General features: G+C 40.5%; 1 protein-coding gene and 1 long non-coding RNA gene across 9 annotated transcripts; one reads left to right on the top strand and one right to left on the bottom strand.

Moving 5' to 3' along the window:
- Positions 1-863: 863 nt before the first annotated feature.
- LOC130533938 (kinesin light chain 1-like) lies at positions 864-26,402 on the top strand. Of its 8 annotated transcripts, XM_057047743.1 has the most exons (18): positions 864-1,012; positions 5,026-5,296; positions 5,550-5,615; positions 5,676-5,780; positions 8,167-8,248; positions 10,196-10,424; positions 10,505-10,592; positions 11,326-11,427; positions 13,684-13,857; positions 14,610-14,709; positions 17,378-17,430; positions 17,584-17,651; positions 17,719-17,827; positions 17,945-17,953; positions 18,137-18,280; positions 24,857-24,981; positions 25,075-25,132; positions 25,227-26,402. In XM_057047743.1, the coding sequence occupies exons 2-18, from the start codon at positions 5,048-5,050 to the stop codon at positions 25,293-25,295; spliced, it is 1,830 nt and encodes a 609-aa protein (XP_056903723.1). In that variant the 5' UTR covers positions 864-1,012; positions 5,026-5,047; the 3' UTR covers positions 25,296-26,402. The 8 variants fall into 8 exon arrangements, with proteins under 8 accessions (XP_056903723.1, XP_056903721.1, XP_056903722.1 ...); XM_057047741.1 differs by having other exon boundaries at positions 5,550-5,780; XM_057047742.1 differs by lacking the exon at positions 17,945-17,953 and having other exon boundaries at positions 5,550-5,780.
- On the bottom strand, positions 3,812-4,656 carry LOC130533986 (uncharacterized). The gene is made up of 2 exons (XR_008952759.1): positions 4,114-4,656; positions 3,812-3,929 (listed from the first exon to the last, which is right to left on the bottom strand). It is a non-coding gene; the product is annotated as an uncharacterized LOC130533986 (long non-coding RNA).
- Positions 26,403-26,623: the final 221 nt, after the last annotated feature.

Genomic DNA, 26,623 nt, shown 5'->3' with positions numbered 1-26,623 from the left:
ATGAGCCTGAGACAACAGAACATGTGCTTTTGGTATGTGGGCGGTATGGTGAGGAGAGGAGGCTGATGAGGGAAGGACTGAGGAGGATGGGAATGGATGGTGGGGACAAGAGGGTGTAGTGTATTTTTTCCTTGGAAAGCTTAGAAAGTTTCTTATTTTTTAATTAGCTTTTAAGAATTTGAACAATGTAATGTGTTATATTAAGAGAAGACCTTGAGACATGAAGTCTGTGGGATAAGGAGAGTCTCTTCTCAAATAATGATCTGGTAAATGTCACAATGACTGATTGATGAAGCTCCTTATCTGTACACAACTGTCACAATGATGTATGAGATGTGATAATGAACATAAAACACTGTATGAAGTCATTAATGCCAGGGGGTGAGTGTTACGGAATCGCAAACGAATTCTGCTCTGTTGTTTTAAAAAAAAAAAAAAACAGAAGCATTCCTGACACCAATAAAATGAATGATGGGAAAGAGTAAATGCAAAGGGGGAAGACCACCATTTTTGACACCAATAGAAAAGGTTTATGATCAAGTCGCATCAAAGTAATCCACCAGTAGAAACAAAGAAAATCAAAGTATATAGACAAACTAGGGCTGGTCCCCTACACCCAGATTTTAGGGTATAAAAGATGTACACAAGACACTGGGTAGAGAGTTCTTCTGTGGAACTCCCTTCGGAACGCTCACATTTTTCTCTGTTGTATCATCTCTGTTTTGAGAATAAACTTTTTGGACTTGACTCTTCTAAGCTCCTGTGCTCATTTGGACTCAGTGCATTTTTTTCAGGAAGGACGTTTTTAGATTTCTAGCCAACACCGGAATATTGAAAAGGCCGTCGGGAAGAGTAAAGGATATAAACGTCGATAGGTGGCAGTAATGTAACAGCTTGGATGCAAACTGCCGTTAAAAGCAAGAAGAAGAAGAAGGAAAACGAATATGATTTTCTTGGAGCGGAGACATTTTGGATTTAAAAGCGCTGAGATATCCATAAATGGTAGCTGTCGGTAAGTAATTTAAAGTGTATTCTATGCCTACTTGATTCAAAGAGTTCGAATATTTTTGTGAATGTTTGCAGTACGAACACAAACTAGCGTATATTGAAGTGGGTTAATTGGGTCGTTTAAACTCGGTTAAACTGGTTACGAATAGGGAGTGGTGATGCTATCAAGATGGCTAATGCTAGCTATTGGCTGGTCGACAGTGTTAAATACAGCTAGCAACGCCACTGTGGGTTTAACTTATAAATGTTTAAGCAGATACCGTTCGGTGAACAGTTATGAGGATGCGAATTCTGAAATATAATCTTTGATTCGATTGCACCGTTTGAATTTACACCAAGGTGAACAACAAAAGTCCTAAAATGAAATGCGGAATCTAATTACGACCAATGAGGGAAAACTATTGACTGCAAGGTTTGTATTAGTTATTTATTAATATACTAAGGATAAAGGTATTCAAGACGGACTTTTTTTTTGCATAATAATTAACACGAGTCTGCAAGAATTTCTCACAAATATTTTAGTAGGTTCATTATGCTTTGCACTTTGAGGATCACAGACCACATTTTTCAAACAATCTGTCAGTGGTTTAATGGATGACTAATGTCAGTGCTGGTAATATTGCTTCCTCTTTCCTGCCACACCCTCCTTCTCCCTGTATTTTGTTGCTATATATGTGGATAGTATTTTGGATTTAATGAGATGAAAGATGAGTTTGATTTTTTTTTTGTTTGTAAACATATCAGTACAATGGAAAGTACATGCAAAAGGACAAAGATTGATGGCCCTCTGCTTTTTCCATTTTCCTTAATAATGCTGACACTAAATAATCACACCTTTGCTAATGATCTTTGTCCAACCTTCTAATTATTGTAATGTTAAATTGTAACTTTACAATTAGTATGCTGGATTGTCAAAACAAGTTATATTGTCACATGGGCAGTGCTAGCAAAGCATAAGATTTGATTTGTTCAGGAAAAAAACAATCCAAATCACATTATTTCAGAATCTTTAACCTTGTTTTTCATGTAGCACTCTCTCCCATAACACTTTACTCTTTAATTAGTACTGATTTCATGTTCAGAAAAGCATATCGTTAACCTGTGTTACTTGGAGTCTTGTTTAACATTTTGATGATATGACCCACAGGAGAGAAGGAGATTTTCTCATTTAAAGTACCACAGTTGTAGTACTGTATTAGTTTTATTTGCTCACACTCTGTAGCATGTGTAGTCAGTAAGTAATGTGCAGTTTTGCTTCCGTTGTGGCTTATTAGATCTACTGTTTGTGAGCAGAGTCTCATCAGGATGATTTCCTCCCTGTTCCTCCTGTGGGTGGGGCAGTCTCTGGATCTGCTTCCTGAAATGATGCTGTAATATTCAGCAAGAAGGTCATTTCAATGCTGTGAGCAGCAACATTCAATGCACTCATAGTTTTGTATTTGTTTCATTCCCATTTCCCCCAGTTCACTGTTTGCTGTTTTAGGTTAGGTCAGTGGTGTGGGTCAAGCAACTTTTTTGGGTTGCAAAACAGTGATTGATTCATGTCAGTATTTGGATTACAGTTGGGCCTTAAAGTATTTTAATGTGTTGGCTGTATTTTAACCCTATCTTGTGGTGCTTTGGGTTCTGTGCTTCTGATTTCTGTTAAATATTAATGAGGAAGCCTTCGAAAACTTATCTGCTAAACTTCATTTTGCATTTTGGGAAAATATTAACATTAGATAGAGAGTGGTGGTAGCTCAGTCTGTTAGGAACTGGGCTGAGAAGTGGAGGGTTCTTGGTTTGAGCCCCAGTGTAGACAAAACATGGAAGGTATTCTGTTAGTAGGGGAAGGTGCCAGAACACCTTCAGACCATTGCTAAGGTACCCGTGAGCAAGGTACTGAACTCAGAAATGTTCATATAGGGCCCTGCAATGAACTGGTGACCTATCCAGGGGTGGACCCATTGTGTACCCTCCCTGTGACCCTGAAAGGGCTAAAGCAGTTAATATTAGAGGAGAAGAGATTAACATTAGATATCTGGAGAAAACAAAAGGTGGTTGAACATTGTTGGAGCCTGAATAATATGACCTGAAAGTAGCCCTGTTGTTCATCACTTAGTGCTCTAACTGTCTAAGCTCATTCATCATCATTAGCACAAAGCTGAGGTTCTGTGCATCATATTTGTCACAAAAGATTAGAGAGACTTCATGGCACTGAGATAACTATACTTTGCAGTTTGTGTTGTCGAAAAATGCACTTTTCAAAAAGGGGACCATCAAAAAAATGAGTACGTCCACAGTGGTGTATTGTCACATGTCTTCTTGCCAGATAGCACTCAGCTTGTGGTGCTGCAAGCACTTTCATCCCTTATTTTTTTTTTTTTTGTTTTTTAAAAAAGATTTTCCAAACTGCAGTTCGTAAGCCTCAGAATTGTTCGCAGCTGTGTTCTTAGATTGATGAATGCCATCTACTCGTAAGTTGAGAGCCTGTGCCAGGTGAGTCTAATTAACATACGATTAGCATAAGTCACCGCCCACTAATGCCCATAAAAGGAACTGCAGCAGGACCCTGTAGACAAAGCAAAAAGCAGCAAAATGCCCAAAGCTTGCCTCTCCACGCCTGATTTCTGACGCCGTGTTGAACAATCAAGAAAGGATGGCTAACATGCTTGATAAAATTGCCTCAACCCTGATGACTATAGCCAACACGCTTAAAGAAATCAACGAGAATGTAAAAAAAAAAACGTGTAAAAGCTGTGCGCTGAAACCGGTCTCTCTTATTTTTTTCTTTTTGAAGTGAATCAAGACTGTGAGACTGAAATTGTGACAATAATGCATTTTATTCACAAACGGGCAATTAATTGCGCTCGAACGTGAACCGCGTGCCTGCAGTCTGGCCCCATCATTGCGTCAGGACGCACATCCTCACGGGGTTGTGGCTGAGGGGGAAGAGGGACACCACGCTTCATAGCGATGTTGTGCAGGACACAGCAGGCCATGATTATCCTACAGACCTATAATGGTGAGGGAGAGTCATAAGTTAGATGAATAAATGTAATCTAAGCAGATTTTATAACAAAAATAAATAATTATCTTCTCCGGTTTGTACAGCAATTTGCCAACTGCTGTGTCCAAACACATCCAGCGCCCCTTTAAAATGCCGATGGTGCGTTCAATGGTGGAGCGACTGCGCGCATGCATCTGATTGAATAAAGTTTCCTGTGGAGTCTGAGGGTTGGTCAGTGGTGTCAACAACCAGGGAGCCAGGGCATATCCTCGATCCCCTAATAAAATAAATCAAGATAAAATCAAATAAAAAGACAGTTTTGGCATGGTTTCCAATTTGGTTGATTAATGTTAAGTCATTGGCACATTTACGTAATTTTAAAATTCTCTGTAAATCACCAAAAATAGGAAATAAATAAATATGACAGAATTATCATTGTAATATTGAATTTTATTGAACTGCACAAGAGAAGAAAACAACCATGCCAACATGTCGGCACTGAAATGTGCGTAAGAGTACTCCTGAGTGTTCGTAGGATTTGTTCTTACCTATGCATAAATCCAGGATGAGAAGAAAATCGTGAATGCCACAATCTTCGTAAAATGTTTGTAAATGGGACTTAAGAACAAATTTGTTCGTAAGAACGGTTCGTGAATGAGGCCCACTGTCTGGACTCCATTGAGAAGGACAGGACAGACTTTGCTTTCACTGACATTTACATGATGTATTCAGTGTGTTACAACTGTCTTTGTATTTATGTCTTGTGGGAGTGTGCTGTCCAATCTGTTTTTTCTATCTGTGTATATACATTGGGGTGTGCTGTGCCCAATGCAAGATTGGCTTTTGTCTATAAGCAGTATGGGCAGGGCAGCAGTAGTAATTTTAAGTTTGCATTATGTCTGCTGGGTAAAAGGTTTAGCTATATAAAAAGCAAAACTATATATTTTCTGTGCTTGTGACTGTGATGTTCGATATTCGCTAGTTGTTAACAGTGTGCTGATATTAAGATTACTCCTCTTTACTCAAAGGTTGACCTGAGCTACAAAGAAGATGTCCACTATGGTATATCCAAGAGAAGAGAAGCTCGAAAAGCTCTCGCAAGAGGAGATCATCTCCAATACAAAGCTGGTGATACAGGGTCTGGAGGCACTAAAGAGTGAACATAATTCCATCCTCCACAGCCTCTTGGAGACCATTAAGTGCCTAAAGAAGGATGAAGAGGCCAACCTGGTTCACGAGAAGTCCAATTTGCTCCGCAAGTCAGTAGAGATGATTGAACTTGGCCTGGGTGAAGCCCAGGTAAGACTATTTCATAAGAGAATTAACAGATCATTTTATAGTATTACAGTTATCTATATCAGAAGAGGAGGAATGGTTCATAATTTTTTTTAAAAAGTGTATTTGGCCCATCTGTGCTGTGTGCTTCCTTTATTATATACTAAATTCTACACTAAGTTTTTTTTAGTGAACTTAATTCATTCAGTCAGACCTAGTTTAAAACAGTGTTGTCCTTGTTTAAAGCCATTATTCACCAATGCTGTCTCTGTTCCAGGTGATGATGGCCCTGTCTAACCATCTGAACGCAGTGGAGTCTGAGAAACAAAAGCTGCGAGCACAGGTGAGAAGACTTTGCCAGGAAAATCAGTGGTTAAGGGATGAACTAGCCAACACCCAACAGAAGCTGCAGAAGAGTGAGCAGAGTGTAGCCCAGCTGGAGGAGGAGAAGAAGCACCTCGAATTCATGAATCAGCTGAAAAAATATGACGAAGATGTATCTCCCACAGTAAGTACCTTGCACTGACAGCCCGACTGACTATACTAGCTTAATCTGTAACATTCAGCATAGTACCACAAGATTATTTTTTTATTTGTTTTAATTGTGGGGCATACTCTGTAGCAACAATGGGTAGTTTACAAAATAAGTTCCTTATTTGTCTCATATTGACCTAAATCAAATGTAAATCCTGTATCAACCATAAACAGAATAAACAGAATAATTTCCTAATGACACTCAATACAGCTGTTTGTAGCAGGAAGAGGGCTTTGGGTTGCCTTCCAGGAATAAGGAAAATCATCTCCTCATTGAGCTGATTGACTTACAGCATATTGTGACCACATTCTTAGCCAGAATTAGGTTGATTCAGTCGATACAGAGGCCTCTATTGACTGAACTGAATGCAGTCTGAAGGATCATTGGGCCAGATTCACCAATATGTTCTTAAGAATCTTCTTAGATTCTTTCTTAAGTTGTTCTTAAGAAGTTTCTTAAGAAAACCCTACGTCGGATTCATCAACGCGTTCGTAAGCCCCAGAATTGTTCGCAGCTGTGTTCTTAGATTGATGAATGCCATCTGTTCGTAAGTTGAAAGCGCGTGCCAGGTGAGTCTAATTAACATACGATTAGCATAAGTCACCGCCCACTAATGCCCATAAAAGGAACTACAGCAGGACCCTGTAGACAAAGCAAAAAGCAGCAAAATGCCCAAAGCTTGCCTCTCCACGCCTGATTTCTGACGCCGTGTTGAACAATCAAGAAAGGATGGCTAACATGCTTGATAAAATTGCCTCAACCCTGATGACTATAGCCAACACGCTTAAAGAAATCAACGAGAATGTAAAAAAAATAAAATAAGAATGTAAAAAAAAATAAACGTGTAAAAGCTGTGCTCGGATTGTGTCAATAATGCATTTTATTCACAAACGGGCAATTAATCGCGCTCGAACGTGAACCACGTGCCTGCAGTCAGGCCCCATCATTGCGTCAGGACGCACATCCTCACGGGGTTGTGGCTCTGTGTCCAAACACATCCAGCGCCCCTTTAAAATGCCGATGGTGCGTTCAATGGTTGAGCGACTGCGCGCATGCATCTGATTGAATAAAATTTCCTGTGGAGTCTGAGGGTTGGTCAGTGGTGTCAACAACCAGAGCATATCCTCGATCCCCTAATAAAATAAATCAAGATAAAATCAAATAAAAAGACAGTTTTGGCATGGTTTCCAATTTGGTTGATTAATGTTAAGTCATTGGCACATTTACGTAATTTTAAAATTCTCCGTAAATCACCAAAAATAGGAAATAAATAAATAAATATGACAGAATTATCATTGTAATATTGAATTTTACTGAACTGCACAAGAGAAGAAAACACAACCATGCCAACATGTCGGCACTGAAATGTGCGTAAGAGTACTCCTGAGTGTTCGTAGGATTTGTTCTTACCTACGCATAAATCCAGGATAAGAAGAAATTGGTGAATGCCACAATCTTCGTAAAATGTTCGTAAGTGGGACTTAAGAACAAATTTGTTCGTAAGAACGTTTCGTGAATCTGGCCCATTATTCTTTCTTCCATTTTCTTGAAGCAGACGGTTCAAGCTTCACTGAAATCACAACAAATATTTCTAAAATGGGTGTGTTATTAAACCCTTTTACATTGACAGGAGTATCAATAAGCCTTTTTGCTTTAAAATGCAACCAAATAATATAAATGGCATGATTTACATTTACAAAATATTCAACATGTATGTAATATCTAACATGTCCCAGTTTGCTTTTTTCCTTCCAAAGATAGTTTTGCATATATTCAATAAAAAGTGCTTGCATTAAAAAATATCATAACCTGACTTTGGGTGCTTTGTAGATTCTTTTTTTTTCACAACACTTTCTATATGAGAAGACACATCATGATGTTGTAAATATGCCATTTCTTCATGTAAAAGTGCAGAATAAGCTCTGGATGGGTATGGTATGTCTTAAAGGATTAACTTGTCAATACATGAATATTATGATGTGAAAAATATTAATGGTGGATGTTTATGCAAGTATAACTCTAGTTTTTCTATTAAATATTTGGCAGCTAATACCAATTTTGTATATCTTTCTGTATCTAGTTAAAAGTACAAGAGCTCATTATCTTTTTAGAGCTTTAAAAAAATGAGCTCTGTTTATTGTTTTTAAAATATGATTGTTATAATTTTGAACTGTAATTACTATAAATCTATTATGTTAATAGCTTTTTTCCCATGATATTAGTAAATGGCTATTAGATTGTGTTAAAAAGATAGAAGATAAAACGATAATGCTTCAGATTCCCACTGTAGGTGTTTTTATGTCTGCTTGTTTTATTACCTGTCATTGTAAACAAAATAGACCTGTGTTTGTAATCTTAGCAGGAGGAGAAGGATTGTGAAACACCAAAAGATTCCTTGGATGACCTCTTCCCCAATGATGAAGAGGATCATGGTCAAGGAAGTAAGACACATCAATTTTTGGAATTACAGAAGCTTTTTGTTTAAATTCAAGTCCATTCAACAATATATTTTATAAGTCTATTTAATTGGATGTGCCTCCCTAGAGGAGGCCACCCTTTGTTATCCTCTTTTTTTATTTTTTTTTGTGTCAAAAAGTTTGGCGGGTTTCTCCTCCTAGGTGCTTTGGTGTAGAGACACCAAACTTTCCCAGAACCTGGCTAAATTATGGGACTCAGTGGCTATGACTTTTCTTGGGGTGCAAAGATACTTGTTTTCAAGGCCTTGAAATCCTTGAAATTCCATTGTAACTAATAGGAGAGGCCTGGAAAAGTCCTGGAATTTAACCCCATGTTTGAGGGGCCGTAGCTCCAGCATACATTTGCTTAGAAAGGCTGTTCCAACTTTAAAACGTAGCCACAAAGGGCCTTAGTCACTATGTAAAAGATGAAAGTTGGAGAGGGCATTTCTTTGGCACCTGGAAATGCCCTCGCAACCATTTTCAGCTCAAGTTAGAGTGGGAGACCATGTAACCTAGAACAGAGCATCAGAAAAATTCAGATTGAAATCCTTCCAAACAAATCGCCTTAACTCTGTCTCGGGAAGTTCCTACAAGCATAAAAATTACATCATTTTGTAGCTACGAGCCTTGACTAACTCACAATCATAACTTGGAGGACATTAACTTAACCAGCGCCCCGTTAAACGAGCTAGAGTGCTGACTGGTCTGCTCAAATCTCCTATTAACTCAATGCAAAACAGAGCGGGCGAAAACGGCTCAGAACTGACAAAAGCTTCATGTTTAACTCGTTTCTCCGTTATCGGGTAAGCTAAAATTATGAAACTCTTGCAGTTCTAAAGAACCTGGCCTCGATAGAATTGGACGGTGTTAAGTGGTCCTAATTGGTGTTTGTTCTGATCACGAATCTGCGTGTGGGGGGGAAGTGGTGGAGCAGCTCACAGGCAGTGGGGACGGCATGGGCTGGAACGCTTCAAATTAAACAATGGAGTCAGGACGTCGATGGTTAGCGTTGGTATTTCATACTTTGCAATTTTTCCCCTTTTGCATTGTTTACAAACTCAGCGCAGACTCAACAATTGTAGTTAAGCTGGAATGATTGTATCAGACAACAATTTGTTGTATTTATTAATCCACTGATTAAGCTACTAAGTGAAGGAGTAACTCTCAGAAAATTCATCTAAAGTTTTTTTTAAAACATAAATTTATCTTAGCAAATAACGTGTCTATGTGAGATTTGAATTACTGACATTTGTGGAGGACACAGAGGACACTGGTGGCGCAGCTACCGAGCTTGAGATCCTCAAACGGTTTAGCCAGTGCCTAGTGGCTGTATATTAATTTGTAAAGTTCACACTGAGGCCACTGAGTGCATCTTAGGCTGACAATATTGCCATAAATAACTGTTACATCTCTTCTTCTGAGCAGTTTGTGGCTCTTGTTATTGTGTCTGCATGCTGCCAGGATTGATAAAATAGCTGTTTCATCAAGCAGTATATAAACATTGCATGATATAGTTAAAATGTTTACTAAATTTTAAGATCGTGCAGCGACACATCTCATTAGTTTGATTGGGGGGGGAACCTTCAGGGATCAGTCTCTGTTGAGAAAATGTCCAGTGAAGACAAAAAAAAAAAAAACAGACCGAAACAGGCAGGTACATCAAAGTCATTGGGTAATTTAGTGGGATGGATTGTTGCATGTTGCAGGTGACCCTCGTTGTTCCGCTGATTTCCCAGGTTGATTGCAGGGTCATTCAACCCGGAACGAAATGCTGCGACAACCCTTATACAGTGCCAAAACGGCCCACTTTGACTGGGGATGGCACGCTACTTTCATTCAGTGTGAAAGGGGCTTATCTCACCAACTTGGTATCATGTAACTCGCCAACTCGGTGCCCTCAATATCTGACATGTACATGTTACTCCACAGTCCAGCACCAACACAACAGTGCAGCTGTTGCTGCAGCTCAGCAAGGAGGCTATGAGATTCCAGCTCGCCTGAGAACCCTGCACAACCTTGTGATCCAGTATGCCTCCCAGGGCAGGTATGAGGTGGCTGTTCCCCTCTGCAAGCAGGCTTTAGAGGACCTGGAGAAGACCTCTGGACACGATCACCCGGATGTGGCCACAATGCTCAACATATTGGCATTAGTCTATAGGTCAGAAATTTATCTTGTTTCAGTCACTTCTGCATGCTCGAGTTTCATGTCATTATCTTGTCTGTCTTTGACTCATGTAGGGACCAGAACAAATACAAAGAGGCTGCCCATCTGCTTAATGATGCTCTGTCTATCCGAGAGAAAACGCTGGGAAAAGATCATCCAGCTGTAAGTGTGTGCTGTAATCTTGTGTTTTTTAGGAATTGGGAGTGTAAAGAGCAGTAGTGGTTTTTCTTGCATTGTGTCGATCATCATAATGTGACTTTTCCTTGCTTTTTTTAAAATTTAATTTAATTTTTTGCTTTATTAGCATATGTTTGCAGGCTGGCAAGTAATGGATTACAACTGCTGTGTCTGCTCCTTGATAAAGCATGAACTACATGAGGCCAAAGGCCACTGGAAAAACATTCAGATTTGTGGTTTGCACAGTCTTTTAAAGGGAAGGGTGAAAATGTACGTAGACCCTGGCACTCAAATATGCTGTAAAGGCTTTAAGAAGCTCTGCTAGGGTAAACCTTTGGAGTTGGCAGTTGCTGTTGGCTGAAATTGCTTTTATTTGTATATAGGACTATGTAAAATATAACTGTTGCCTTTCGATGCACCGTTCCAGAGTTAGTTATTAGTTCAGGGGTTTGCCTAATTTTTCCACGAGCACTGAAATTTTTACGGTTGTACTGAGAGATCAAATATTTTTGTTACTATTTTAGCCACATTGAATTTGTCGGTACCTTTTGGCTTAGAAGGTGATCAGAGCAAATTTTATGACAAATGAATGCAGAAAGCCATGAAATTCAAAAAGGTTTCTTTTTTTTTCCTTCTTATCACTATACACAATTTGTACATTTGCATATTGTGCCGTTTGGTGGCCTGAATCAGGATTTCTGTTTTTTTCCCTCTACAGGTTGCTGCAACTCTGAATAACTTGGCTGTGCTCTATGGCAAGAGGGGGAAGTACAAAGAAGCTGAGCCGCTGTGTAAGAGGGCTCTGGAGATTAGAGAAAAGGTAGGTGGTATCACAGAATTGTCACAGGAAGAGTTTTTACTGTCATGCAATTGAAGCCTCATCTCAAGCTGATTCTGTTAGTGATTAACAGTGATTATATTTAACAAAAAGGTCAGAATCAGATTTATTTATTGCCATTGTTCATGTATTACACAAGCTAGGAATTTGTGTTGGTGTGACGCTGCAACATTCAACATAGAGAAGACAACACTAGAATAATATAAATAAAATAACACATATATATATACACACACACACATATACATATACATATACATATATATATATATAGATATATATATATATAGATATATATATATATAGATATATATATATAGATATATATATATATATATCTATATATATATATATTATATATATATATATATATATAATATATATATATATATATAATATATATATATATATATATAATATATATATATATATATATATGCACGCCCATCCATCCATCCATAGTCTGTCCCTGACGGTGGCGCCAGCATACCACACGGTGATGGAGGAGGTGATGATGGACTCGATGATGGCCGTATAAAACTGCGCCAACATCCTGGGAGGCAGTTTGAGCTTCCTCAGCTGCCGTAGGAAGAACATCCTTTGCTGGGCCTTCTTGATGAGGGAGCTGATGGTTGGCTCCCACTTAAGGTCCCGGGTGATGGTGGTGCCCAGGAAGCGGAAGGAGTCCACAATGGTGATGGGGGAGTCCATGAGGGCAAGGGGGGGCAAAGGGGCTGTGACTTTCCTGAAGTCCACAATCTGACTTTTCTGAGCGTTCAGCTGCAGGTTGTTGTGTCCGCACCAGGACACCAGTTGAGCCACCTCCCTTCTGTAGGCAGTCTCGTCGCCATTGGAGATGAGCCCGATGAGGGTGGTGTCATCCGCAAACCTGATCAGCTTGACAGACTGGTGGCTTGAGGTGCAGCAGTTTGTGTACAGGGAGAAGAGCAGGGGGGAAAGTACACAGCCCTGGGGTGATCCAGTGCTGATGGAGATAGAGTCCGAGACAGTCTTCCCCAGCCGCACATACTGCCTCCGATCCGTCAGGAAGTGAGTGATCCACCTGCAGAGGGAGGCAGGCACACTAAGCTGGGACAGCTTGTCCTGTAGCAGAGCGGGGCGGATGGTGTTGAACGCGGAGCTGAAGTCCACGAACAGGATCCTCGCGTAGGTTCCCAGGGAGTCCAGATGCTGCAAGATGGAGTGAAGGGCCAGGTTGACCGCGTCGTCCACAGATCTGTTAGCTCTGTAGGAACTCTGTGGTTCTCAAACAAGACTCCTTTCAGCCCTTGGCTACGCCTAGAAATTCTGTCCATAAAGATTATGAACAGAACCCATGACAAAAGACAGCCCTGCCGGAGTCCAACATGCACAGGAGACAGGTATGACTTGCTGCCAGCAATGCGAACAAAGCTCTTGCTCCGGTGGTACAGAGACCGCAGTGGATCCAGGAGGGGGGTGGTGATGGACTTGAGGTGTGGCAGGATCAGGCGCTCTAAGGACTTCATGACTACAGAGGTGAGCGCAACAGGTCTGTAGTCGTTAAGCCCAGTGATCCATGGCTTCTTGGGGACAGGGACGATGATTGAAGTTTTGAGGCAGGCTGGCACCTGGCAGGGAGGAGTTGAAGATGTCTGTAAAGACAGGAGTCAGCTCCTCTGCGCAGTGCCTCAGGGTGGAAGTCCCCCGGGGGGGGGGGGGGGGGGGACGACTGCCTTTGATGGAGTGAGGTCCATGGGGGCAGTGACACGGGGGGGGAGGGGAGGTGTTGGGCATGGTTGACGAGGTGTCAAAGTGGGCATAGTGGAGGGACAGACTCTTACAAAGGGCTTTGTCGTCCTGACCCTTTGAAGCCTGAGGCCTGTAGTCGGTAATCTGCCTCAGGCCTCTCCACACAGAAGCAGAGTCGTTAGCAGTAAACTGCTGCTGAAGTCAGTTGGAGTTATGAAGACAGCAGTGATTATAAATAGCCATAAAAAGAAATTACATTCTTAAAATGACAGAACTTTCCATTGGGGACATTCCCATATCCACAGGGAATACTGTTTTTTTGAGAGCATTTACCAGAGGTACACATTTAAACCTGTGTTAATTTAGGTCAAAATTTTTTAGCAGTATGGTACTGCAGCACTAATGGGGAAGGATGTTGGGGGGGAAAAATGTACCACTATAAAAGTGGGGGCAGATAATGTGTAAATGTACTTACACCTAGAATCATTTGTTTCCCATTTCCACCAGGTTCTTGGGAAAGATCATCCAGATGTAGCCAAACAACTGAACAACTTGGCCCTGCTCTGCCAGAATCAGGGCAAATACGAGGAGGTGGAATACTACTACTGTCGGGCTCTGGAGATCTACGAGTCTAGGCTCGGCCCAGATGATCCTAATGTGGCCAAAACCAAGAACAACTTGGTGAGAAACAAGATCTCACTACATAGTTGTAGCAACCTCAGTGCGGGAATATTCAGCATATAGTTTTCCAAAGGCCATTCAGCTGATTGTATTATCATATTCACGCTACCTCAATAATAGACTTATATTAAGTCTAGTCTTTATAGTCTCACCTTTTAAAAATAAAATAAATTTTAGTCTTTTTGCTCAAGATGATAAAAATCCAAGGTAGTTTTCTATGTCAACTGGACTGTGTTTCTTCTCTTTGAAGACGTTTCGCCTTCTATCCAGAAGGCTTCTTCAGTTCTGAACTCGCTGAGAACAGAGCTTGAAAATATAGCCCCTGTGGACCATTGGCATGTTAATGATCTGAGTGGTCACCTGAAAGTCGTTGGCAGGGTCGTTGGTAGGGTCGTACACCTAATTTCACCTAGTTTCAACCGAAACTAAAAAATATAGCCCCTGTGGACCATTGGCATGTTAATGATCTGAGTGGTCACCTGAGAGTCGTTGGCAGGGCCTTTGGTAGGGTCGTTCACCTAGTCATTAACATGCCAATGGTTCACAGGGCATTTTCAAGCTCTGTTCCCAGCGAGTTCAGAACTGAAGAAGCCTTCTGCATAGAAAGCGAAACAACTTCAAAGAGAAGAAACACAGTCCAGTTGACAGAAAACTACCTTGGATACAATGACCTGGATGATTGAGAATCTACACAGATGATGAAAATGTTTTTTTTTTTGTTAAATTTAAAAATCTCAATTTTTCTTCTTCAGGCATCGTGCTTTTTGAAACAAGGGAAGTACAAGGAGGCTGAGATTTTGTACAAAGAGATTCTGACTCGTGCGCACGAGAAAGAGTTTGGATCTGTTGATGGTGAGGCTTTCATGCTGATTTCTGTGTTCTCTTTTCTCTACTGGACCTACTTCTTTCAATCAACCTTAAAGAATAACCTCTGCACAGGAAGATAATGGGTGAAGAATGCAGTTATTTACAGAGTGGGATTAGGTTTCTGACCAGGTTCATCTATCTTTTCACCAGTGAGTAGGGTTAAAGAGGTTAGAAATTGGAGTGTGATCTGAGCAGCCTTTGCCGGTTGGAGGACTCAAAGAGGTGAAATAAAGATTTTGCTGGTCAGAAATCTGAATGTCACTTTTTGGTTTAAGTACCTTTTCAGTTGCTTTTCCTCCAGAGATTAGATTGTGGCTTTGAAAGGAGAATAAATGGGCACATGGCACTCTAAGCTGATGTAATGCTCTTGCTCTATTGTGGTTTTCATCGGATACTTAATTTGACAAGACCGTTAGTGCATTCAATTGTAAATTTAATTGGAAATAGATTTCATGACATTGTCACTCAGTGTGTGGATTTCAGGGGCACTAAGCTTTGTTGTACAAAGTGCATAAAATACACTTCCTGGAGTTTTTTTGTTACAAGTATATAATTCAGTTGCAAGTGTATATGAATAAAATGAATATGAACAGCAAATATTACATTAGTCTGAGCCATTTAATCATTACTAAGCAGTATATTCCAAATATATTTTAAAGCAATCAAAAGCTAATAAATTGACATGCAGGACCATCTCATCTCAACCCACTTTATCCGGAACTGTGTCACAAGGGCAGTAGCCTAAGCCAAGATGTCCAGACTTCCATCTCCGCAGACATTTCCTCCAGCTCTTCGGGGAGAATTCTGAAGTGCTCCCAGACAAGACGAGAGGCATAGTCTATCAGCGTGTCCTGGATCTGTGCCTGGAACACCTCCCTAGGGAGGTGTGCAGGGAGCATCCGAAACAGATGCTCGAGCCACCGCACCTAACAGCTTTTGACATGAAGAAGCAGCAGCTCTACTCCGAGCTCTTCCCGAGTGACTGAGCTTCTCACCCTATCTCTAAGGGAGCGCCTAACCACCCTGCGGAAGAAACTAATTTCAGCCGCTTGTATCCGCTTGTTCTTTCGGTCACTACCCAAAATTCGTGACCATAGGTGAGAGTAGGAACGTAGACTGACCGGTAAATTGAGACCGTCATGGTGAAGAGAGCTTCACCCCTGTGACGGTCCGGTACACCGACTGCAGAAGCTGCACCAATCTGCCTGTCAATCTCATGTTCCATCCTTGACTCGCTCATGAACAAGATTACAGAGCTACCTGAACTGCTCCAGCTGAGGCAGAACTTCTCCACCAACCTGGAGTGGGCAAACCTCCCTTTTCCGGTCGAGAACCATGACCCTGGATTTGGAGGTGCTAATTTTCATCCCAACAGCTTTGCACTCAGCAGCAAAGCGCCCCAGTACATACTGGAGGCCCTTGTTTAAGGAGGCCAATGGGACAGCTTCCTCTGCAAAAAGCAAGGATGAAATCCTGTGGTTCTCAAACAAGACTCCTTTCAGCCCTTGGCTACGCCTAGAAATTCTGCCCATAAAGATTATGAACAGAACCCATGACAAAAGACAGCCCTGCCGGAGTCCAACATGCACAGGAGACAGGTATGACTTGCTGCCAGCAATGCGAACAAAGCTCTTGCTCCGGTGGTACAGAGACCGGACTGCCATTAACAGAGGGCCTTGGACCCCATACTCATGGAGCACCCCCCACAGAATAGCCCGAATACCAGAATACCCCTTTTCATATTCAACAAAACGTACGTTGACCAGTTGGGCAAACTCCCATGAACCCTCAAGCACTCTGGAAAGCATAGAGTTGGTCCAGTGTTCCACAGCCAGGACGAATACCACATCGTTCCTCCTGAATCCAGGGATTGATTATCAGCCAAATTCTCCTCTCCAGTACCCTGGCGTAGACCTTGCCAGGGATGCTGAGAAGTGTGATCTCCCTATAGTTTAACACACTCTCTGGTCCCCCTTTTTAAAAAGAGGTACCATCACCCCGGTCTGCCACTCCAGCGGCACTATCCAGCTGCAACGTAATGTTGCAAAGGCATGTCAGCCAGGGCAGCCCTACAACATCCAGAGACTTCAGGTACTCATCCAACCCTGACTCACTGCCGCTGAGGAGCTTGCTAACTACCTTTGGCTAAGGTGATGGCAAAGTCCTCTTTAGAGTCCCCAGCCTCTACTTCCTCAGTGGAAGCCGTGACAACAGGATTGAGGAGCTCCACGAAATATTCCTTCCACCATCTGTCAATATCCCCAGTTGAGGTCAGAAGGTCCCTGCCGGCACTATAGAGTGTTGGCGGAGCACTGCTTCCCCCTCCTAAGGCACCAGACGGTTTGCTAGAATCTTTTAGAGGCTGACCGATTGTCTTTCTCCATGGCTTCCCCAAACTCCTCCCATCCCCAAGTTTTTGCCTCCCGAACAGCCCGGGCTGCAACCTGCTTGGCCTTCCGGTACCTGTGTTTTCCTCTTTCTGGTGCGACATGGCTGGAACACCTCTGTAGGGTGGCGTCCAGGGGGCCATATGAAACAGATGCCACCGCAGCTGACTCCTTTTGACACGAAGGACCCAAAGATTATATTTCTTCTGTTAGAAGTCTGTTTTTCAAGTTATAGTACAATGACCTCCTCTTCTGTCTGTCTGCAGCTGAAAACAAGCCCATCTGGATGCATGCAGAAGAAAGGGAGGAGATGAGTAAGGTCAGGAGTCCTTGCGTCATTTACACCCCAAAACTGTCAGGAAAATCTGCAATTGTTAACTAGAAATATAAAAAGTGGATTTGCTTCCGTTTAGTCAGTTCAGACCACCATGGTCAATTCTAATGCATTTTCACCCTGGTCATTTACTTCCAGGCCAAGAATAGAGAGAATACACCATATGGAGAGTACGGAGGCTGGTACAAGGCCTGCAAAGTCAACAGGTGAGGCAATGTTATTTGGATGAATTTATTATTTTGATTTTCTATTTTACGTTTCATGCCTGTCCAGTCCTACAGTGAACACCACCCTCAGGAACCTGGGAGCTCTGTACCGCCGACAGGGCAAGTTAGAGGCTGCAGAAACCTTGGAAGAATGTGCTGTGAGGTCTCGCAAGCAGGTTTGCAGCACTTTCTCTGAATTAAATTTGGTTAATTTATGCATTTAACTTTCTTGTCAGGCCTACAAATTCTCATGATCTTTCTTTCCCCCTTTTTCTACATTTCACTGGATTCAGAACAACACAGTAAGTGGTTTATTTTTAAATGAGCTCCCACAGTGTTACCACATCTCACTCTTTACAATCACCCCATTTCATTTCTCTCTGACAGATTTTTATTCTTTCAATGGTACTTTGCACCCTCCAATAATTGTGAGATAATATCTGCGTCAGATTGTGAAGTGGTTAATTTTGTCTTGTTTTTGTCAGGGCATTGATCCTATCCACCAGACACGTGTGGTGGAAATCCTGAAGGACACAGAGGGCGACAAGCGAAGAAGCATGACCAGTGTCAAGTATGAGAACGGCTCTGAGACTGGCGAGGAAGTGAGTATGGCCGTGGAGTGGAATGGGGTGAGTACAAATCCACAATAGTTGAGTAAATACATATGATTACCTCAGTGGAGCAACATTGTAATATGGACTGGACTGGTATGGAATAGCATACAGATTTTTTTTTTTTAAAGAAATTTAAAAATTATTTTAAACTCGCACTTTACACCAATCTTTAGCTCTTTTTGGCTGCATCGTCATGTTTCATTGTACCTGTTCAACTTAACTTGGGTGTGTCTTGTTACTCCCCTGAGGTCAACCACAATAGTCCCATTTGTTGTTTTTTTTAATGAAAAAGCTGATTGTGTGTCTTGGCATGCTGACATGTGTTTGACAGCAATTTAGTCTGGTTTGAGCCAGAGGTTTGTGTTTTTGCTGTTCTTTGCCTGACTGTGAAGTGCGTGCGCCATGTTTAATAAATGGTTACATTTGCTTCTGCATAAGTAAAACTCTAACAAGGAGGCATATGCTCAATCTGTAGCACCCTGATAATACATGAAATACATATTCTTCTGTGGAGAATTTTAATTGTGCACTAAATTATAATGGAAAGGATTGGCAATATTATTGGTGTACTGTTGATTGGGCAAGAGAAAGTTTTCTTCTTTTTCCTCATTTTTACTATGAATTGAAGAAAATATTAAACTAAAATTATGTCTGTTAATGTAATAATTACCTTGAAAAAAGTTGCAAAAAAAGGGGTAGGGGTGTGAGTAGCGAAGACACATGATTTCTTGATGATCTTTCTGGTTTTATCATGCCTCCACTCTGCTCATAAAAAAACAGTTGCCAGAAACATTAAAACATAATATTGTTGTATATTCATTTAGTAGAAACTTTATCTGACAGTAACACAAGCAAAGATGCCTCTCTTGAGCCTGTGCCTCTCCATTTACCACAGTGACCCAGCCAGAAAACATTCATGTCGCTTTGCCTGCCAGCTGAGCTCACACCTAATGTGCACACTAATAAACGAGTGCTTACATATTGATATGAAATGTCTGCTCACTAAATGGTGCTCTCACTGAAAGAAGCACAAAGTAGAGAGACGTGGTTTCTTTCTTGACTGTACATATGTAACATGCTCATGCCTGAGGGGCTTACCAGTCTTATAACTTAACCCCACAAAAAGCATGCACTTTGTTTGCTTGAGAAACATGTGGCTGCATGTGAAGGATTGCTGGGTGTTTTTGTTGAAGAATCTCATTTGTTCCATGACATTACATGACAAAATCTCACAAAATTAATACAGTAAAATGCAGATTTACATGCTCTCACTCATTTTGTTTTAAGGATATTACAAATTTAATCAATTCATTTAAATTAATTCAAATTTCATCAATTTTTAACCAACAAATGAATACTGTTATTAGCAGTAGGGTATTGGTGTATGAGAAAATTTTGTTTGTAAAATAGTGTCATTTGCTACCTAGGATAAGAATTTCACTCTGTACAATAACAGACATCTTATCAACTCACTAAAGATGCTTTCGATTACAGGGTCATTCGCTGAATTTAGCTGGAAGATGCAGGTTGTCTGTAATATGAAATTTTTCTCGCTAAATTACCCGATGAGGTTAATGTCCCTGTCAGTCGTGTTCTGCTTTTGTCACTTGACATCCTGTCCACAGAGAATGATCTCTGAAGAGCGGAGACATACTCCATTTATTCAGTCAAACAAATCAAATATGTAGCTCCAAGACCTTTAATGATAGGATATACATACACAGGAAATATCACAGATCATGGATTGTATATATACAGCTTGTGTAGCGATATGATGTACCGTATTTTCACAACCATAAGGCGCGCCGTATTATAGGGCGCACCTTCAATTAACAGCCTATTTTAGAAATATTTTCATACACAGGGCGCACCGTGTTATAAGGCGCATAGCATAGAAACTGCGTAGTGCCTGTGGTTTCATGACGCGTTCACTAGATCGAGCTGCGCTAAAAGGAATGTCAATAAAACGGCCAGATAAGTCAGTCAAACTTTATTACCGGTAATAGAATACAAACCGTCGTTCTCACAACTCTATTCACTCCCAAAACGAATAAACAGCTGTTTTATTATTTTTCCCGAGTGACGTAGTGTTTTCGCGTAACACAGTTCGTTTAATAACAGCGAGTTATAACAGGCAGTGCAACATTTTTATCACAAGTGGATAGTGGAGTTTAATAAATCTTCGATTTAGTGCAACATTTTTATCACGTAGTACCGTTGTGGTAAATCAAACGTTAGTGCAAACACAATATACGGTAACTCGAACTCTCGAAGTAGTGCAAAGCGATAGCAATAGCAATATAACAATAGCAATATAACAACGTTGTTCAAACGGTAATTTCCATATTCACAGTATGACCAGCCTTGTTAAGTTGTAAACACACAAAAGAAACACGTAAAGATCACTTTATCAGTTCATTCCTCATCCAGGAATCCCTCGAATTCTTCTTCTTCGGTGTCCGAATTGAACAGTTGTGCGAATACGGCGTCCAACATGGCCGGCTCCGTGTCGTCATCAGGGTCGGTGTCGCTGGTGTTGTCTGGCATTTCAGTGACAATCCCTGCCTTCCCGAAAGCTCGGACCACGGTCGATGCCCAGGCATTTACGATCCACTGGCAGATAGTGACGTATGACGCTCGGCGCCGTCTCCGTCTTGGTGAACGTGTGTTCGCCGTTCGTCATCCACCGCTCCCACGCAGTTCGCAGTCTAGTTTTGAATGCCCCGTTGACACCAATATCTAGCGGCTGGAGTTCCTTTGTTAATCCACTTCTTGCTTTGTTTCCTCGGAAGCTCCGTTGAGTCTTCTTTACCTGGCGCAGGTCGTCTTGTTGCTTCCTCCACTTCCGCACCATTGATTCGTTCACGTTAAATTCTCTTGCTGCTGCTCTATTTCCGTGTTCAACTGCGTGACTGATAGCCTTCAGTTTGAACTCTGCGTCAAAAGCGCGTCTCTTGCAAGGAGCCATTTTGGGGTCTTTACAGACAGAAATGGTTTGGGACTGAATTTACTGCTGTTACCTCGGCCACGCCTACTGACTACGGTAGCCGCGATTAACCAATATTACCGTAATCCATACAAAAGGCGCTCCGGGTTAAAAGGCGCACCGTAGATTTTTTAGAAAATTCTAGGCTTTTAGGTGCGCCTTATAGTCGTGAAAATACGGTAGCTTTTTATCTAGCATAGCAGTGGCTTGGCATGATCACAATCAAGATCTGCAAACTGCATCTGCTGAATAGAAGTGATTTGGTGGCAGAATTCAGGGCCTGCTCGTGACACATTTATTTATGGCTATATTACGAGCCTGGAACGCACAGCATGGCCTTATTATAAACTTTCACACAGTCTTTCCAGGCATGACCGAAATTCCATTCGCCTTTGCTATTGTATTGCCTGGAAATTGTTAAATCTGCGCTGAGCTTGAAAACTTTGCAAAAGGGACAGAATGGCAAAGTATGAAAGAACAACGCTGGTGTCTGTGCTGTCCATTGCTCACCATGCAGTGTTCTGGCACATGTAAAGGTGTGATGACATATGAAAGGAAGAAAAAAAGCACATGGTTAGACCTGCTACTTCTGGCAATGTGAAAGTGCCCAAATGCCAAGTCAAGCCAGGTCAACCCATGTTAGAATATCCCGTGTTGACTTGCTAATTTCAGTGTGAAAGCAGAATAAGATTAGACTAATTTAAGTGGCATTACACACATTTACCTGATACAGTAATACAGCAGGATAATGGCCATGTGAGAGTATTCATGTTGGGGTGCATCTGCTTCATGCTGTTGGCTAGATGCTTTCATTGCTTATCCTGTTTGCATGTGTCCTACATTCCATGCTTTGCTTCATCCTTTTTCCATGTGTCACTAAATTGCTTCCGTGTTGATTATTCTTGCCAGGACAACCAATCAGCCTGTCAATGAAATTTCCTAATTATTCACTCAGTGGATTGTACTCTTCCTCTTCATTTTTCATTCCACACAGTTGGGTGGGTTCAGAAGAAGAGAGGTTAGATAATTAGTCTTTAAATTTTTAATTTTCATATATTGAATGATGTGTTTTTTGTTCCGATTTTTGCAACTATTAAATATACTACAGTCACTATTGTGTGCTGAATTCAGGCTCAGGGACCCAGAGAACAAAAAAAGGGCTGTGATGGTGACTGCACCTAGCCTCATCAACTACATCAATGGAGAATGTAAAAATGCTGCTAAAATACATGTTAAATTGGTTGTATTGATGCGATGATTTGCAGAAATTCAGTCATTCAGTGTTATGTTTTTTGTTGTTGTCTAAATTATTTTATATTAATATAGATTTGATCATAGACTTAATGTATACATTTTAAAATACTGTATAATCAGCATGACCTTGCCTATATGTTGTTACACCCAGGGTAGCTTGTGTTGGAACCCACCCAATCCAGAGCTCTTAATCTCACAATGTCTGCCAATTTTGTCTGTTTCTCTCTTATCAGGCCTAAGCCATCAAGACTATTCCTCCATCCCTCTCTCCTTCCTCAACACAATAGCAAAATGGATATGTCTTGTCCTTCCCCTGGCCTCCCATGTCCCAACAAAAGAGATCATCTGACAAAACTGGTGCTGCTCCAGCAGAGGCCCAGTGTGCCTCCCTCCTTCCCTCTCTTGATTGTCACCTCTGTCCTCCGTTCATCTGAAAGCTGCTGGGAAATTTGATTCTTATCTCTCGCTTCTATCTTGCTCTCACTAACATTATCACTTCAGAAATCGCTTCTTCAATTCTCTTAATATTTGATAGGAATTGTGATTGTGATTGATTTTTAATTTCCTGTTAGGAAGTCATTTTCTATTCCTCTCTCCAGCAGGCGCTTGTAGGATTTTGTTGGTACACAGTAGATTAAGTTCTTTTCATAGAGGAGCAGGAAAATAAGTGACAGAAAAAAAAAGGGAATGTTTATAGGTGAGGAATTGTTTCAGCTTCACTCCAGGCCAGTTGCAGAATTCCTTTGCACGCATTTGACTGAATTCACTTTCGGCCCACTTAGCCTATTATACAAATGACATTTGACCTCAAACCGAGCTGCCAACCAGATATCTGTATCTTGTAACCATGCATTCTTTTTATTTTTATTTTTTTTAAATGATGTTAACGTAATGACATCATACCTGGACAATTTAGATGCTAATGGTACCATGTCGTTTCATATGCTAATCGGAATCATTTTGCCAAATTAGGTAGGTCTGAAATTGGCATGCGGCTCATTTTGTTTTTAAATATATTTAATGTTTTTTTTTAATAGTTTTGGTTACATTTTTAAGAGGTAATTATTTTGTGGCTGAACGTTGAGGTAGTTATGTCAAAGCCTGGTCTGAAAGACTATTGTGTTGACTCCAGTGTCTGGGTGGCTAGACTAACAGTATGTACACAGCAACTTTGCATTTACAAAGGGAAAAAGCTGATCCTGTAATAGTGGCTTAGACCAACTCGAGGAACTTAACAAACATTGACCACTCGAGATTGCAGAAATGGTCCAAGATTTCTAAATTGCCTTTGTATGTAGTAGAAGCTTGCATGACAATTCAGTGATGATTTCATGTGTTTTCTAGTGCGTAATTGTGTTTGTTGGTAGTACAGTCACAGTGCCCACTTTTAATATGGACGCTATTTATTTGCTGTTACACACATTTTCAAAGTGTCTGCCTTTTTCTTTCATGGTAGCTTGCCAGTAATACATTGTCACTTAGTCATTTCTGTTCTCGGAAATCCAAAAGTGGGTGTTTGAAGTGAACATGTTGTGTTTGAAGTTCAACCTGTTAAGGTGTTTATTGTTCGACTGTAAATTGACTTAAACATCTTGGAATAGTAACTTTGAGTGTTTTTCTGGTTTTGACAAGTGCATTCAGCACACAGTTGTTTGTTTGCTATTTGTTTTGATTCTTCATTCCTAATAATAATGCAACTCTGAACAAAAGAAACCAACTGTGCACCACATTATGAAAATATTTTCATGTTATTGGATTGCTTATTTATTGAAGTGTCTCTTCTTGACATTTATCATGACTTCATTTTCCTCAAGGATGAACAAAAATGTTTCGGTCTATTAAACACTATCTTAGTAAGTAGGACTGTAATGACATTCTGCATTGTGATGAATATTCTATCAGCTCTTGTTGGTATTATGAAATAAAGTTTTCATTTGCAAAGTTGTTTTTTTTTTTTTTTTTCCTGCAATCAATATGAATACTTATTTCTGTGTTGACAGTCATATATTCATCTGCAGAGCAAGTAACTAATCTGGAACGTTTACACCTGCTTATTCAATCTTTCTGTCAACACCACAACTTGTTTTTAATCTCATGGAAAGCCTTATTCACATGTTTCCATAAATCTGTAATAGTACTTGAATAAAAGTTGTGGCATAGGTGTTATCCATACAGTTGAGCTTTATTAGCTGCATAAAATAATGGCCCTGGGAAAACAAAATGGTTGATCTGGTCTGAATGGTCTGTAGTCTTTGCAGAACAAACTATTTACAATTCATTGAATCATTGTAAATATTCACCCCTTATCAGTTTTAAGCTGGATGTGTACAAAATTTTGAATATGTCTTCAGGATGGCACTGGTACCCTTCAGCGCAGTGGCTCGCTGGGAAAACTCAGGGATGTTTTACGGCGCAGCAGTGAACTTCTAGTGAAAAAGCTGCAGGGCAATGGACCACCAGAACCCCCCAACACCAAGTAAGAACACACAAGATGTTGCATTATCTTTTTTTAAATTCAGTTCTTCAAACTGATAGGCTAATTGTTGTGTTCTTCCTGTTGTCCAAACAGTATGAAAAGAGCAGCGTCTTTGAATTATCTCAATAAAACCAGTGATGACCCATTCCAGGTGAGGAACATAATAAACCCAAAATAAAAACAATGTGTAATTAATCTTCAATCTTTCCAATTTTCTGAATCTGCACTCTGTTTCCTGTTGTTAGACTCGAAGTAATTTCAGACAGAGTCGGGGTTTGAGCTCTAGTACTGCGGATCTCTATACTGGAAACTGAGGCTCAGGTGGAAGAGTTCACTCACCCCAGTATGGACTCATGTCTCTGAGACATACTGCTGGATCCACTTTATCTCACTATTTCTATCACTAAGTTTTGACCCAAAGATTTTCCTCTAGTCAATAAAATGGTTACCTGGCTCATCCTCGTTGAAGACCAATGACATCTGCTGCCATATTGTTGTCTGCTTTGGTTTATTTCTCCTTGTTGATCAGATGTTAGTTTTTCTGTGCCATTTGTTCCCTCTAAAAATATAGATAAGTAATTCTTGAGTAGAAAATATCATGTAAAGTTGACAGAATCAGCATTTTGGAAACAAAATCCTTCTTTTCAGTGGAATGTCACTACTTTGGCCAGTTGAGATTTTCCTGCCCTGCGAGTTTTCGGAAAAAGCTTTGCGATAAATGGTGAAATTTTTACCTGATGTGAAGATGTCTGTGTAGATTCTCAGTCATCCAGGTCATTGTATCCAAGGTTGTTTTCTATGTCAACTGGACTGAAGAAGCCTTCTGGATAGAAGGCGAAACGTCTTCAAGAGAAGAAACCCAGTCCAGTTGACATAGAAAACTACCTTGGATACCTGATGTGAATGATGTGACTTGTTAGCAGTTCATTTCAATGATAGAACAGTTTGAAAAGGCTGCTGCTGTGAATGCTGTTTGAATTTTTCCTTTGCTTTTTCTTACAGAGGAAATGGTACCTAACTGTTTTGAGTCTCATACAGCACACAGCCATGAAAATGTATAAAATTAAGTTGAACCAGGTTATCTAATTCATGCTGTTTCACAATGGTGCAATGTTAAACCTGTGCCTCCTTGTTGTTTACATTGATCAGTATCTATGTTGATAATCTTGATTTGTTTTTCTCACTTTCTTCTGTGATAATAGATTTTGCACAATTTAATGTTTCTTCTGTTTTATTTTTGGTGAAGAACTAAAATGTCTTATAATAATGTTTAAATTTTTGCATGTTATCCTTTTATAGTAGAGAGACTTGTAGGTTACTAGTATCTGATTTAAAAAAGAAAAAAAGACATGATTACACAGTGCAAAGCTTAACCACTGCTTGAATTACAAAATAAATCCATCAGCTTTTGTACTCACAAATGTGTATGTGTTTTTTTGTGTAGAGAACTAATAGAGCCCTGACAGATTAGTTGGTCAAAGCTAACATTTCGTTTCCAAATGAGCGTTATTTTAGAAGTCAAACTGTTGCTGGGAACCCCTTTCTCGTGGGACGGAATGCAGATTTTATTTCATCATGTAAAGTAAACAACAATGTGCCGGTTACTCCATTGGGTCGCAGTGTTGCACTTTCTGAATGTAAA

The sequence above is a fragment of the Takifugu flavidus genome, chromosome 11 (genome assembly GCF_003711565.1).
Source record: "Takifugu flavidus isolate HTHZ2018 chromosome 11, ASM371156v2, whole genome shotgun sequence".
In the NCBI taxonomy this organism is placed as follows: Eukaryota; Metazoa; Chordata; class Actinopteri; order Tetraodontiformes; family Tetraodontidae; genus Takifugu; species Takifugu flavidus.
The sequence above is the reverse complement of the archived record's forward strand: the minus strand, read 5'-3'. Positions and strand labels throughout refer to the sequence as shown.